At 48.7% G+C, this 15,000-nt stretch overlaps 2 protein-coding genes across 2 annotated transcripts in view; both read right to left on the bottom strand.

Moving 5' to 3' along the window:
• Nucleotides 1-3,276: 3,276 nt before the first annotated feature.
• Nucleotides 3,277-15,000, bottom strand: part of LOC135091208 (kinesin-like protein KIF26B) — a gene marked incomplete at its 5' end in the record, with an annotated part of 62,030 nt that continues 50,306 nt past the window's right edge. Inside the window, 7 exon segments of the mRNA XM_063988652.1 lie at nt 3,277-4,341; nt 9,433-9,870; nt 10,411-10,566; nt 11,593-12,198; nt 12,318-12,330; nt 14,077-14,151; nt 14,899-15,000. The exon segment at nt 14,899-15,000 is cut by the window's right edge and continues 30 nt beyond it. Coding sequence (XP_063844722.1) covers nt 3,695-4,341; nt 9,433-9,870; nt 10,411-10,566; nt 11,593-12,198; nt 12,318-12,330; nt 14,077-14,151; nt 14,899-15,000 — 2,037 coding nt within the window.
• LOC135091313 (secretogranin-1-like) lies at nt 10,428-11,717 on the bottom strand. The gene is made up of 2 exons (XM_063988828.1): nt 10,727-11,717; nt 10,428-10,566 (listed from the first exon to the last, which is right to left on the bottom strand). The coding sequence occupies exon 1, from the start codon at nt 11,574-11,576 to the stop codon at nt 10,728-10,730; it is 849 nt and encodes a 282-aa protein (XP_063844898.1). The 5' UTR covers nt 11,577-11,717; the 3' UTR covers nt 10,428-10,566; nt 10,727.

Here is a 15,000-nt window from a genome sequence, read left to right as displayed (position 1 = left end):
GTGTATGGATATATGTACTCGTATGTATGGAAGGGGAGATGATGTAAAGGTGAGGGGAAGGTGAGGGGAACAGAGGGGAGCAGGGTAGGGCTGTTTTTGTATATGCATCACAGGGAAAAGTGAGGGGAGAGAGGGGAGAAGGGGAGGGAGTATATGTATTTGAGGGTACAGTGAGAGGAAAAAAGGGGGGAAGAGGAGGGTATTGGATATATGTATGAGAGGGGGAAATGAAGGAAAAGAGGGGAGAAGGGTAGGGGTCTATGTATATAAGGGGAGATAATTTAGAAGATAGAGGTAAAGGGGATTGTGAGGGGAGGATATGAGGGGAGGTGAGGGGAGGACAGGAGATTACAGCAAGAGTTATTTGGAATTTAATTATTTGAACACGAGGATTTAGGAAGTGTCATGTTTGGAAGAAAAATGAGTGTGTGTGTGTGTGTGTGTGTGTGTGTGTGTGTGTGTGTGTGTGTGTGTGTGTGTGTGTGTGTGTGTGTGTGTGTGTGTGTGTGTGTGTGTGTGTGTGTGTGTGGCCAGGTAACCTCACATAGTTAACCTTTAAGAGAGAGAGAGAGAGAGAGAGAGAGAGAGAGAGAGAGAGAGAGAGAGAGAGAGAGAGAGAGAGAGAGAGAGAGAGAGAGAGAGAATTACCTCCATGTCCTGGTAAATATTGTAGGGGGTACAGACAAGGAGAGAAACGAAGGGAGGGGGGAGGGGAGGGAAGGAAGGAAGTTACGGAAAGAGAGAGAGAGAGAGAGAGAGAGAGAGAGAGAGAGAGAGAGAGAGAGAGAGAGAGAGAGAGAGAGAGAGGGAGGGAGGGAGGGAGGGAGGGATGGGATTTTGGGGAGGGGAGAGAGGGGGAGAAGGAGAGGAAGGGAGATTAAATAACATGAACGTTTATATATATTTTTTAAAGACCAGAATAACTTACACAATATTATCTATGTACATGATTACGTACACACACACACACACACACACACACACACACACACACACACACACACACACACACACACACACACACACACACACACACACAGACAATGGAATCCCACTAACACTAATTATGATAAGTCACAATAACTGACTGATTGCAATATTAATATGTACACCTTTTCAGCTTTACTTATCATGCATCTTCCCCCGTCAGTCAGTGCTCCTTCCCACTGACTGGCTGACTGACTGACTGACTGACTGACTGACTGACTGACTGACTGACTGACTGGCTGGCTGGCTGACTCGCTAAGTTAATACTGTGATTGGAATTGTAAGACACTGATTTGATATTACACAAAAAAGAGATGAAAAAAAATTGTACTTGAAAATGAAAAGAAAGGGAAATAAGAGGAAAAGAAGGGAAATTAAGAGGATAAGATGACTATAAGTATTTTCCTTTTAATAGTTTCCCTTTTTTACTTCTTTGTGGTCCAAAGGTGACAGGGAAAGTAAGAAGGGGAAAGGTACAGAGGAAAAAAGGGGAAAATGAGAGGAAAAACAAGAGGGTATGAGATGACTACAACTATTCCCCTGTTTAGATTTCCCTTGTTTTCCTCCTTTCTGGTCTGAAGGTGAAAGGGAAAGTAAGGGGAAAGATAGAGGGGGAAATATGGAAAATGAGGGGAAAACACGAGTATTAGATTCAAGATTTTCCCGTTTTTAGAATTTTTTTTTTCCTTTGTGGTCTGAGGGTCAAAGGGAAAGTAAGTGAGGGGAAACGTAGAGGGGAAATAAAAGGCTATGTTATTTCTTCTCTCTTTCTGTTTCCTTGTATGGGGTGAGGGGAAGATTCGAGGGGAAAATAGCATCCATTGACCTTAAATTCCTCCCATTTTTCCCTCCCATTTCCCGAGTGTAATGGGAGGTAATGGGGGAGGGAAGACTGTGTGGAAATGCTGGAAAGAATGTGAGGGAAAAATGTTGTTTTTTTTCCCTTACCAGTTTATTTATTTATTTATTTATTTATTTATTTGACAATCTTTCATTTTTTATTTTCTTTTTTGTTAGTTTTCTGAAGATTTCTTGTTTGTTTGTTTGTTTGTTTTTTTGCAGTGTTTTTCATATTCATTGTTTTTTTCCTGTTTATTCATTCATTTATTCATTTATTTATTTATTTATTTATAGATATACATAATACACTGGTATACACACACACACACACACACACATACACACACACACAGAACAAAATACTTACATGACTACAGTGTTTCAGCTCTATGTACATAATGAGTAAAGGCTGCCGTGTGCACCTCGAAATACGTACACACACACACACACACACACACACACACACACACACACACACACACACACACACACACACACACACACACACACACACACACTCCCTATGTATGTATTCATGTATGTACACGTTGCGAGGGGTCTCCGTGTACACATCAGGAGACCCTCAGGAAGAAAGACGCACACTATGTACAAATCACTCATGTACACACACACGCACATGAGGTAATAAACGTACATGATGTTGTGTGTGTGTGTGTGTGTGTGTGTGTGTGTGTGTGTGTGTGTGTGTGTGTGTGTGTGTGTGTGTGTGTGTGTGTGTATTGTTCAATTTTACCAATCTATACCACCACCACCACCACCATGAACCTCAGAAAGGGGGGAAGGGGGAAGGTCAATGCCTACCCTGCAGTCACACACACACACACACACACACACACACACACACACACACACACACACACACACACACACACACACACACACACACACACACACAAAGTCCCACAAACTGTCCACACATTTTGCAAGTTCGGTAACATTTCTGCAAACCTTTATGGCGCCGAGCCGGATCCCCGTGACGTCAAGGGGGAGGGGGAGAGGGAGAGGGAGAGGGGGAGAGAGGGAGGATGGGTAAAGGGGGGAGAGGAGCGGTGTGGAGGGTTGAGGAGGGGTAAAGATTGGTGAGGAAGGGGGGGATGTAGAGAGAGAGGGGGTTAATAGGGGAGAGGGAAGAAGAGGTGGGAGGGGGAGAGGAGGGGTGAAGATGGGTGAGGGGTAAGAGGATGGGAGGAACAAGGGGAAGGGGTGAGAAGATGGAGGAAGGGGAGAGGGAGAGAGGGGAGAGGGAGAGAGGGGGAGAGGGGAGAGGGGAAAGGGGAAAGGGGCCCCGCGATGCTCTCTAGTTTATGGATTCACTAAACAAAAGAGAACAATGCAAAAAAATAAATAAATAAATGAAAAAAATAAAGAAATGAAAAAAAAATAAATGAAAATTTTGATCTTGGAAAATAGTTCTTGTTTGCTTTTTTTTTTCTTTTTTAACGTTTATTTCTTTTTATTATTTTCATTTTTATTCTGCCTTGTATATATTTCGCTTTATTCCAACACACACACACACACACACACACACACACACACACACACACACACACACACACACACACACACACACACACACACACACACACACACTTGACTTCACTGGGATGGAGGGCGTGGCTGGGGAAAGGGGGGAGGGATAGGCGGCAGGATGGGCGTTGAGGGGGGCGGGCCTGGGAACTGAGGGCGTGAGGGGCAAGGGGAGCCGTGGATTATCTGGTGTCGTCCATTAGCAGAGGCGAGTGATGGGGGGTGATGGGGGGTGATGCAGTAAGTGGGTGGGCAGTTCTCACACCCACCCCCCGCCGCCCCTGGTGAGTGAGGCGCGCACGCACACCCACACGAGTAGTCACAGCAGCAGGGATTCCTTCAAACGCTTCCAGTCTTCCAGGTCCGTGCTCCTCCTTAGCTTCTTCCCCTCCCCACCTTGCCCCTTCCCTCCATTCCTCTCCCCTGGCCCTCCATTATTCTCCCCTGACCTTCCATTCCTCTCCCCTGACCCTCCATTCCTCTCTCTCGGCCCCTTCCCTTCATTCCTCTCTTCCTTCGCTTCCACTGTCGCTCCATCCCTGCCCCTCTCAGTTCTCCCATCACTCTCTCCCTTAACCATTCTTAAAGTCACTCCACGCCCTCCTACAGTCCCTCTCTCACTCCCTGCACCAGTCACCACTTCATAGCAGTCACCCTCACACATACCACTCCCCACCCTTCCTGCTTCACCCCCTCCACTCGTACACACACCACCTCCAACTCCTGCACCTTCTTCAGTAGCAAACTCCGCACTATCGAGGTCTTGAAGCAGCTCCTCTTCCTTGTGTGCCGCCTCGCCCTCCAGGATCGCCGGATGCAGGAGGGCGGAGTGCGAGGTGTCGAAGCAGGTAGTTAGCTGCAGACGGCTTCGGGCGGCCATCACTCTCTTTGCCAGGATAATCGTTTCCTGTTGCAGCGCCTCGATGTATCCTGCATCCCGCCACGTCATGCACTCCTCAACGTGCACTGCAGGGGAGGGCGTGGGTGTTAGTGCGTGGGAGATGAAGACGGGAGGAGGAGGAAAAGGGGCAATGGGAGTGTTGGTGACAAGACTTGTAAGTGTAAATACTGCTTGAATGTTGATGATGGTGAAAGGAAGGGAAGATAAGGTGATGGGGGGAGAAGGGAGAGGGTGTGGGGTGTTAGTACATGGGAGAAGGGAAGGGGTGAGAGGAGGAGGAGGGAAAGAAGAGGTGTGTGTGAGTAATAGACATCGTTTGTGTGTGTGTGTGTTGGTGGGGCGAAGGAATGGGAGAGGGGAGAGGGGGAAAGTGTAGGTGATGACAGAGGAATGGTGAGTGAATGGGTAGTGAATGGGAGGGAGGAGGGAAGATGAGGGGGAAAAGGGGAGAGAGGGTGCATTGATGGGAGGGAGAAAGAATGAATGGGTAGTGATGGGGGGAGAGGGGAGAGGGAGGAGATGTGGTGTTGATTAGTGTTAATTGTGGGGGATGTTCTGGGGTGATGGGAGGCACTAGTGAGGGGAATAAAGGGGGGTGTGGGAGAGGGGAGTGAGGGGAAATAAGGAGTGATTGGGGGGAAGGGAGAGGAAGAAATGGAAGGTGTTGAAAATTGTATAGTGTGGGGAAAGTTTGTGTGTGTGTGTGTGTGTGTGTGTGTGTGTGTGTGTGTGTGTGTGTGTGTGTGTGTGTGTGTGCGTGTGAGAGTTAAGCTGGTGTTGTCTGGTGTTGTCCTTTCTCTTAATCTTCATGTACCAATTTAGCCTAAGACTCACAAATATCCCTTTTTTTCCTCTCTCTCTCTCTCTCTCTCTCTCTCTCTCTCTCTCTCTCTCTCTCTCTCTCTCTCTCTCTCTCTCTCTCTCTCTCTCTCTCTCTCTCTCTCAGTGTTGTAGGCAGCTTTAACTTTACCAATGTCTCTTTGCTTTAATCTCTCTCTTATCTCTCTCTCTCTCTCTCTCTCTCTCTCTCTCTCTCTCTCTCTCTCTCTCTCTCTCTCTCTCTCTCTCTCTCTCTCTCTCTCTCTCTCTCTCTCTCTCTTATCTCTCTTGCTTGTGTGCCTTATTGTCCTCTTTCCCTTTGTACGTTCTTTTATTATCAAATTTTATATCTGTTTCATGCTTTTGTTTGTTTTGTTGAGTGTTTTGTTTGGTCAGTCATTCAGTCTGTTATTTATCTTATCATTTGAGGTGTTTACTTGTTCATTCCTTCCTTCCTTCCTTCCTTCCTTCCTTCCTTCATTCCTTCCTTCCTTCCTTCCTTCTTTTCTATCTCTCTCTTTCCTTCATTTAGTCAGTCATTAAGTCAGTCAGTCACTTAACCAATCACCTTTTTATATTGTTATTTTGTTTATTCAGTCAGTCACTCGTTCACTTGCACACTCAACCAGTCAGTCATTAATTTAGTCCCTTTATTTACTTATTTATTCATTTATCTTACCAGTCACACACACACACACACACACATGTACCCATCCACACCCACCAACGTACCCAAACATTCTCCATCCCCGCAACCCTCCAATATTCACACACACACACACACACACACACACACACACACACACACACACACACACACACACACACACACACACACACACACACACACACACACACACACACACACAGCATTATCCCACCTCACTCACTACTCGCTTCAAAACTCACAGGTGACAGCGTTTGATGGCTATGTTGGAAGCCTGAGGCACAAGACGCTGCAAGTGCACTCTCTCTTATTGTGCCCCGAGGGAGAGGGAGTGAGAGGGGGTGAGAGGGAATGAGGGGACGAGCGGTAGTAATGAGGGGGAGGTTAAATTGTCAGCAAATGGAATGATTGTTGTTGTTGTTGTTGTTGTTGTTGTTGGTGGTGGTCGTGGTGGTGGTGGTGGTGGTGTTTTTCGTTGTATTGTTTCCTTTATTATGCTTTGTTTCTTTTTTTGTTTTGTTTTGTTTTGTTTGTTTACAGAGATATAAACAAATATTTTTTCCAGCGCCGATTTTTTCATTATGTAATAAATCACTTTTATTTACTTATTTTCTGCAATAAATACCAGATAACTACTTTTTTTTGTATGTATGTATGTATGTATGTATGTATGTATGTATGTTCACCTGTCATACATAAGGTGTTGCGAGTTAACTAGCGTGCGGTGGCCATGTGTCCAGGTGAGGGGAAGCAGAGAACCCAGGTGGTAATGGCTCACTTAGCTATATCCGCCCAGTGAGGTGAGGGGAGAGAGAGAGAGAGAGAGAGAGAGAGAGAGAGAGAGAGAGAGAGAGAGAGAGAGAGAGAGAGAGAGAGAGAGAGAGAGAGGGCTTGTTAGAGCAGCGAGGGGAGAGAGGGGAGACAATAGGGAGGGGATGGAAATTTAATGGGGAGGGTTTGTGGGAGGAGAGTGAGGGGAAAGAAATAGGGAGGGGGAGAGTCTGCGTAAGGGGAGTAAGGGAGGGGATGTTATTGTGGTGTGAGGGGAGAAAAGAGAGGGTTTGGAAGGGGAGAGGGAAAGGGTGAGGGGAAAGGGAGGTAAAAGGGAGAAAATGAATGGGAAAGGAAAAAAATAAAGGAAAAAAAGGATGGGGAACAGGGATTAGGATGCAGGAAAGGAAGAGAAGGAAAAAAGGACTGTAGGGGTGATGGGGAGGTGTAGGGAAGAGGAGGAAGTGAGGGGATGGGAGGAGAGGGAGAGGGGAGAGGTGAAGTGGGTGAGAGAAGGCAAATGACTGGAAAGATTAAGCCGTTTATGTGATTATGGTGTTAGTAGTGGTGGTGGTGGTGGTGGTGCTGGTGGTGGTGCTGGTGGTGGTGGTGGTGGTGGTGGTGATAAATTAATAAAAAATAAAGTAAAAAAAAAGAACATCGCATTACTTATCACTTATACTCTCTCTCTCTCTCTCTCTCTCTCTCTCTCTCTCTCTCTCTCTCTCTCTCTCTCTCTCTCTCTCTCTCTCTCTCTCTCTCTCTCTCACAATAAACAAAGATAATAAACAAGAGATAAACAGAAGGAGCACCAATTTTAAACATTTATAAACTTCATCTGATATTTTTTTTTAACTAATTTGCATTCATGTATTTAATCTGGACTAATTTACCTTTCTTTTTTTTTTTTTTTTTTTTCTATGCAAGTGCAGTGAGTGTTTTCATTAGTATGCTGGGCTATTCAGGTATGGACTGTTACTACTGCCAGTTCTCGTGTTCTTAAGCGTGTCTGTCTTGATTTTGTATATTCAGCAGGCCCTCGTGGAAGTTACTAGGGGTTTTAAGAGTTTATGGTCAAACGTTGAAAACAAAAAGGGAAACGTTTAAGATCTAACGTTTAAGAGAAAGTTTAAGACCGAACGTTTAAGGTATTTTTTTTTTTATAGACAAACGTTAAGACGAAAAATAAGTAAGACCGGACGTTTAAAAGAACAAAATAATTTAATAAGAAACGTTTAAGGAAAAAGACCAAACGTTTAAGATAACAAAATAGAACACTGATAAAAACGTTTAACACCGAACGTTTAAATTAAAAAAAAGGTGTACAAAAAGTTTAAGACCAAACGTTTTGTGACCCCCCATAAAAAAAACGTTTTGTGACCCCCCATAAAAAAAACGTTTTGTGACCCCCCATAAAAAAACGTTTTGTGACCCCCCCATAAAAAAAACGTTTTGTGACCCCCATAAGAAAAAAAGACCGAACGTTTAAGAACACGAGGAGACAAGAAAATGACGTAGGCCTGGGGTGGTACAGGTCCAGGTAGGCTGAAAGGTGAAGGGAGGCCTAGACAAGGGCTACAAGGGGTGCAGGAGCCGAGGGTCAAGCAGGCAAACAAGCAAACAAGCAAACAGGCAAGCAAACACAAACAAACAAACAAACAAACAAAGACATTATTGTATTGTGTTTCTCTTCACTGTAACCTTGCTCACCTAAATTATTACTATTATTTATTTATTCTCTTGTTTTTTTTTGTTTTTTTATATAGCAGTTTTGTTTTTGTTAATTGAGAACTTATTTTTTTATCTCCCTTTTTCTTTTTTTTTTTTTTTTTTATATTTTTAGTTCATATTTTTTTCTTAAGAGGATCGAGGGGAACGTAATGTGAAATTGGCTTGGGAGGAGGAGGAAAAAAAATCGTATATCGAATGGTTAAAAAAATATATGAAGCAAGCGCTTTACTTTGCAAAAAATGAGACAAACTTTTAAAGAAAATCTGCAAATTCAGTTTTTTTTTTTTTTGAGAGTTTAATTTTAGGAACCAATAAAACGAGGTTCAGGACGGGAGGGAGGGAGAGAGAGAGAGAGAGAGAGAGAGAGAGAGAGAGAGAGAGAGAGAGAGAGAGAGAGAGAGAGAGAGAGAGAGAGAGAGAGAGATTGAAGTTTTGGATGAAAGGGAGAGAGAGAGAGAGAGAGAGAGAGAGAGAGAGAGAGAGAGAGAGAGAGAGAGAGAGAGAGAGAGAGAGAAGAATGGAGGAAGGGAGGTAGGGCAAAGGGGAATAGGAGAGAGAAGAGAAGGTTGGAGAGCTGGAGGAGGAAAATGTTAGAGAGAGAGAGAGAGAGAGAGAGAGAGAGAGAGAGAGAGAGAGAGAGAGAGAGAGAGAGAGAGAGAGAGAGAGAGAGGGCGTGGGGGTGGGTGGAAGGAAAGCAGGATGGAAGGTTGGAAGGCTCTATAGTCGTAGGAGGCTGGAAAAGAGAGAGAGGAGGAGATTAGAGAGAGAGAAAGAAGTCCGGAAGGCTGGAAGAAAGAGAAGGGAGGTTGCTGGGCCTTGATGGAAGGTTGGGAGGCTGGATGGAAGGCTAGAAGGCAGAGAGAGAGAGAGAGAGAGAGAGAGGAAGGCGCTAGGGCTGCATGGAAGGCTAGAAGGCAGAAGAGATTGGAAAGTTGAGAGAGGAAGGCACTAGGGCTGGATGGAAGGCTGGATGTGAGGTCGGAAGTTATATGGAAGGCTGGAAGACAGAGGAAGTTAGAAAGAGGAAAGAGAGGAAGGCTGGATTTGAGATGGGAAGACGGGTCGGAAGGCTTAGGGTCGCAGGTGAGAGTGGGGGTGAGGGTCCTGGGCGGGGGAGGCGAGGCAAGGCAAGGCAGCAAGGAGGAACACAACCTCAGTAACGCCTTACGCTCGAAGCTCCACCTGCTCTTGTCGATCATGAGACGCGACTTGGCGGCCTCCAGCTCCTGCTTCAACTGGTCCTGCTTCTCTCTCAGCGCTCTTATCTTCTCCTGCGTCCTCCTGCACTTCGCTATATCCTCCTCCGTCCTGTGGCTCTCGTACCGCGCCACGTCCTCCTCGTCAAACTCGTCTACAGGCACCTTAGAGGGGTATCCTGCGGCGCCTCCTGCAGGGCCTCCTTCAGTGTCCTTCTGCGCGGTGTGGCGAGGGCTCTGGGTCTTGTGAGGGGACTGGTGTTGGTGGGCTCGAGGGCGTGCGTGCGCCGGGGAGCTTCTGGCGGTGTTGCGGGCGTGTGTTGTGGTGGTGGTGGTCGTGGTGGTGGTCGTGGTGGTCGTGGAAGGTCGTCGTCCCCTCGTGGTGGTGTCGTCCGCTACGTGATCACTCCCTTACGAGGACAGAACGACGAAGGTACAAAGAATAGGCTGTTTTTCCACGGACGGCTGGTAAAGATAGGCAAACACACACACACACACACACACACACACACACACACACACACACACACACACACACACACACACACACACACACACACACACACACACACGCACAACTACTAAGCCCAGTATTCTGAGACGCTCTGCTCTCCCACCACTATTTTCCAAGGTCACACAGATGAGTACCCAGGTTGTCAAGAGTGTTTCTCATGTTAATAATGTGGAAGCCTCGTTAATCCGTCACTAGAACCGTAAAATCACCTTTAGAATCCGTGTCACTTGAACCAGAACCTTCTGAATGTAGTGGCGGTGCGACCCAGAGTGTTCAGAAGATGGCCCTGCGCATTATTGTTTCCTTGGACTAATACAGTCTCTCTCTCTCTCTCTCTCTCTCTCTCTCTCTCTCTCTCTCTCTCTCTCTCTCTCTCTCTCTCTCTCTCTCTCTCTCTCTCTCTCTCTCTCTCTCTCTCTCTCGGGACACAACCTACCTCTCCCCCCCGCCTTGCCCTTCACGCCGTCGTCATCGAGTCCAGAGTCCTGCGAGGAGCCGAAGGACGAGCACTCGGAGTCCCTGATGACTGACTCGTAGCCAGAGCTCTCCCCGTGGCGACTCTCCCCCGGGACCGCCTGGCGCGGGGCATCACCTGCGGCCGGGCGGGGGGAAGGGAGGGTGTGGGGAGGAAGAGAAAAGGCCGGGTTTAGGATGTGCATGAGTGGTGTGTGTGTGTGTGTGTGTGTGTGTGTGTGTGTGTGTGTGTGTGTGTGTGTGTGTGTGTGTGTGTGTGTGTGTGTGTGTGTCCTCACCTTAAGTCCCACGCCGGAGTCCGCCCCTGAGTCGTAGCCTGGGTAGATGCCCGCCGTGGTGACTGGCAGAAAGGGGGGAGGGGGAGTCCCAATGAAACCCCTGGTAGCGCTGCCCCTGCTGGCCCTGCGTCCCCTGCTGGCCCTGCTGCTGTCCCTGCTGCTGCCCCTGTGCCTGGTTCTGCGCCTGCTGCTGCTGCATCTGCAGGGGCTGCTGCTGGGCTTGCGCCAGCTGCTCCCTGCTCTCCCTGCTCTCCCTGCGGCCGCTCCTGCTGCCCCTGCCGTCCGCCGCCTTGCGCGCCGGGGACTTGCTCTTCAGGCTGCCGTTGGAGCGCTCCGAGTCAAGCTTCTGCAGGTTTTTAGCGTTCTTGTTCTCTGCGGGCTTGGCGGTGTCGGCCTCCTGCTGGTGGCCGCCCCGCGTCTCGCGCCCACCCTTGTCCCGCGAGGCGCCGCCGCGGGATTCCCTGGAGCGCTCCCTCTCTCGCTGGGACTTCCGCTCGCTCTTGTCCGCCGCCTTGGCTGAGGAGGTCGGGGACTTGGACTTGTGGTTTGCCTTGGCGCCCTTCTTGTCCTTGGAGGACGCCTTGTGCTTGGGGCTGCCGAAGAAGCGGCTCCAGCTGAGGCGCGTGGACGTGGACGCTTCGTCGCCCTCGGCCTCGTCCTTGGTGGCGCGGCCGCCTTTGGGCAGCAGACACAGCTTCTTCTTGCGCTTCTCCTTCTTCACCTTCACCTGCTTCACGTTACTCTCGTCGTCAGACAGCGAGGCACCGTTCCCGGGCAGCCGCTCCTGCAGCACCACCGGCAGGGGTGCGGCCGGGGTTTCGGGCGCCGCGGGGGCCTCCACAGCCTGCATGGTCTCCGCGGCCTGCGCGGGGGCGGGGGAGGCGGATCTCCGCGGCTCAGCTCTCCGTTGAGGTTGGGGTTGGAGGCGCCGTCAGGCTGGCGCAGCGCGGACAGCGTGGTGAGGCTGACGTAGTTGCTGGGCAGGTAGGGCATGATGTCACTCTGGATGTCGTAGAGCGGGTCGCCGGTTTCCTTGGACACCTCGGAGGCCGTGTCCTCGCCGTCCGTCCTCGCCTCGGTGGCCTCGCTCTCGATCTCCTCTGGCAGTAGACTCTTCCAGTCCAGCTCGTACTCGCCGCCGCCGCCGCTCAGCGTGAGGCTGCTCAGGCCACCCTCCTGGCTGAAGAACGGCTGCGGCAGAGCCTTGGGGTCCGCCTCCTCGCCGCCCTCAGACAAGCTGGAGTCGTCCTCCGCCTGTTCCTCCTCCTCCTCCACGTCCTTGGCGGAGGGGGAGTGGAGGGAGCTGCGGCCGCGCGGCGCCTGCTTTGCCAGGTTGCGGTAAAACTCGTGCAGCTGCTGCAGCTCCTTGAGGCGCCGCGCGAAGTAGTGCGTCTTGGCGGCAAAGTTTGGGTCCTGAATCATCTGCTCGTAGCGCGAACTGCCGCACCGCTGGCCGTGGGGCGCCTCCCCTCCTGCTGGGGAACAGAGGGCTCATAACTCAGGTCACACACACACACACACACACACACACACACACACACACACACACACACACACACACACACACACACACACACACACACACACACACCTTGAATGCAGCGCTTCTCGTCCGATCAGAGATTAAGCAACGTTGTGTTTAGTTAGTGTTTGGATGGGTGACCGCCTCACACACACACACACACACACACACACACACACACACACACAGTCCAAACCCTTCCCCTTTATCCACCAATTATATGGACGCCGACGCTCGCCCATTTATTCGACTAATGAAGTAAAAAATTATTCAATCCATCCATTTTTTTCCCCGTGTTTCCCAAAGTAGAAATATATGGAGAGTAATTTATCCCTGTGTCAATCACGAGGTTTTGTGGAGCCGTGTGTCTGTCTGTGTGTGTGTGTGCGCGCGCCTGCCTGCCTGCCTACCTGCCTGGTTGTCTCTTTGTATGTTTGTACAAATTGAATTATTTTTTACTTGTGTGTGTTTTGTTTTGAGGTAGGACAAGTATTAATTAAAAGACAAATGTGAAGTAGACGTGGCTGTTGATGTTTTCTTAGCTGTGGGAGTCAATTGTTGCTGTATATCCCTTGTCTGTTGGTGGGCAAGACAGACTGGCGACCTCATTTGTACAACCACGTGTTATGACTGTTAGTAAGAAGGGTGCATGAATCAGAAGTGGACCTTGTAACCCATATGAACCCCTGCACCCAGTCACGTAGGAACTGACTTGGGGAGGAGGGAGGAAAGGAGGGAGGGAGGAAGGGGAGCCAGTCCAGTTAAGGCTCAGCGAAGAGGCTAGAAATTTTGCTTAATTTTTTTCCATTTAAACATTACTAGATAGAACTACATTTTCCTATTTCTCTTTAGCTATTTCACTTCTATTTTCACTTTTGCTTACATTCCCTTTTCATAATATTCTCAGTCTTGTGTGTTTTCCTAATTCTTCCTCCTTCCCTCCATTTATCAGTTTATGTTTCATCCTCAAGCAATCTATCGTCCACTCCTATAAATTAAAGAGGGGAAAGAGTGGGGGAGTAAGCGCGTAATGAGGGGAAAGGTGAGGGGAAAGGTGAGGGGAGAGATGAGGCAGGTTAGGCAGGGAGCAGGTGAGGGAAGGGAAGTTAAAATGAAAGACGCGAAGGAAAGGAAGAATGAAAATGAGCGAGGGGAAAAGGAGTAAGGAAAAGAAGGAAGTAGCAGAAACATAAGGGGAGAAGAGAAAGGAAGGAAGGAAGGAAGAAAGGAAGGAAAATGAATGAAAGGAAGTAAAAAAAAACAGTAAAAGAAGTTGAAATGAGAGACGAGGAAAGGAAGAATAAAAGTGAGTGAAGGAAAGCAAGGAGAAAGTAAGGAAGAGGAAGAGGAGTGGGTAGGAAAGATAAACGAAGGAGGAAAATGAAGAAGGAAAGAGAGAAATAAGTTGGAGAGACAGAGGAGAAGGAAAGAAAGATAAAAAAAAGAATGAAGGAATACTTAGAGTAGGAAGTAGGAGATAGGTAAAAGGAGGAGGAGGAGGAGGAGGAGGAGGAGGAGGAGGAGAAGACATACCGTAAGGAGGGTGGGGGTGTGATCCGCTACCTCCTGACACCCTGACTCTTCCTTCGACCCCCTCCTGCTGCTGCTACTGCTGCTCGTCGCCTGCTGGAGGGAGGGATGGAGGGAGGGAAGGAGGGAGGGGGAGATAATTAGGCGTTTTAATCACACAAATGAAAAATAAACAAAGACAAACTAATGGGTGATTTTTTTTCTTTCTTACGCGCGCGCGCGTGTGTGTGTGTGTGTGTGTGTGTGTGTGTGTGTGTGTGTGTGTGTGTGTGTGTGTGTGTGTGTGTCAGCCACTCACAACGCTGCGGGGGGTGGCAGGGGGCGTCTCATCCTGGGGGGCGTCGGGGGGCTCCTGGGTCTCCGTGGGTTCCTCCTGAAGAGGGGGCAGCAGGTGGCGGTGGGGGGCGAGGAGGGGGAGGAGGGGGAAGCCTGCCTCCACCATGGTCCTCTCTATGTCCTCCTCTGTGACCTGTGGAGAGAGAGAGAGAGAGAGAGAGAGAGAGAGAGAGAGAGAGAGAGAGAGAGAGAGAGAGAGACACGTGTAATTAATACTTTGAAGTAAATGAATCAATAAGTTGTCTTCACCGTGCCAATATATCAAACCACGCGCTGTGTTTATCTGTCTGTCTGTCTGTCTGTCTGTCTGTCTGTCTGTCTGTCTGTCTGTCTGTAGCGATTTAGTTAATATCTACTCGTGTCTATAAATTTATGAGCCTTAGTGTAGATATTTTTTTTTTGCGCTATTTGTCTATCTGTTTATTTATTATTTATTGATCTCTATCTATCTATCTATCTATCTATCTATCTATCTATTTGTATTACCTTATTTTATCACTACCCATTAACTTTCTTCCATTAAAACCCATCACTCACCCATCACCCATCACCCATTACCATCTTTCATCCCTCTTCCTCCTCCAAAACCTCCCATCACCACCACCATCACCACCACCACCACCACCACCACCACCACCACCACCACCACCACCTCCACCGCTCCAATACCACCTTCTCTTCCTCTAGTCCCTCCCTCCTCCCTTACTTTCCTCTTCTCCCTCATTTTTCCACCATCACCACCTTTCCCTTCCTCTTCCCTCCCACCACCACCACCACCACCTACCTGACACCAAGAGTCCACCATCTCCACTGGTTCTTGCGGCTCTTCCACCTCGATGTACTCTCGGTCCTCTTCCGCCAACCACCTGTCCAGGGCCGCCTCTAG

This window comes from Scylla paramamosain, chromosome 37 (genome assembly GCF_035594125.1).
Source record: "Scylla paramamosain isolate STU-SP2022 chromosome 37, ASM3559412v1, whole genome shotgun sequence".
Taxonomy (NCBI): Eukaryota; Metazoa; Arthropoda; class Malacostraca; order Decapoda; family Portunidae; genus Scylla; species Scylla paramamosain.
This window is presented reverse-complemented; position numbering and strand designations above follow the sequence as displayed.

Coding starts and splice junctions, on each gene's coding strand:
- LOC135091313 (XM_063988828.1), bottom strand. CDS start 11,576: ATGCAGGCTGTGGAGGCCCCCGCGGCGCCCGAAACCCCGGCCGCACCC.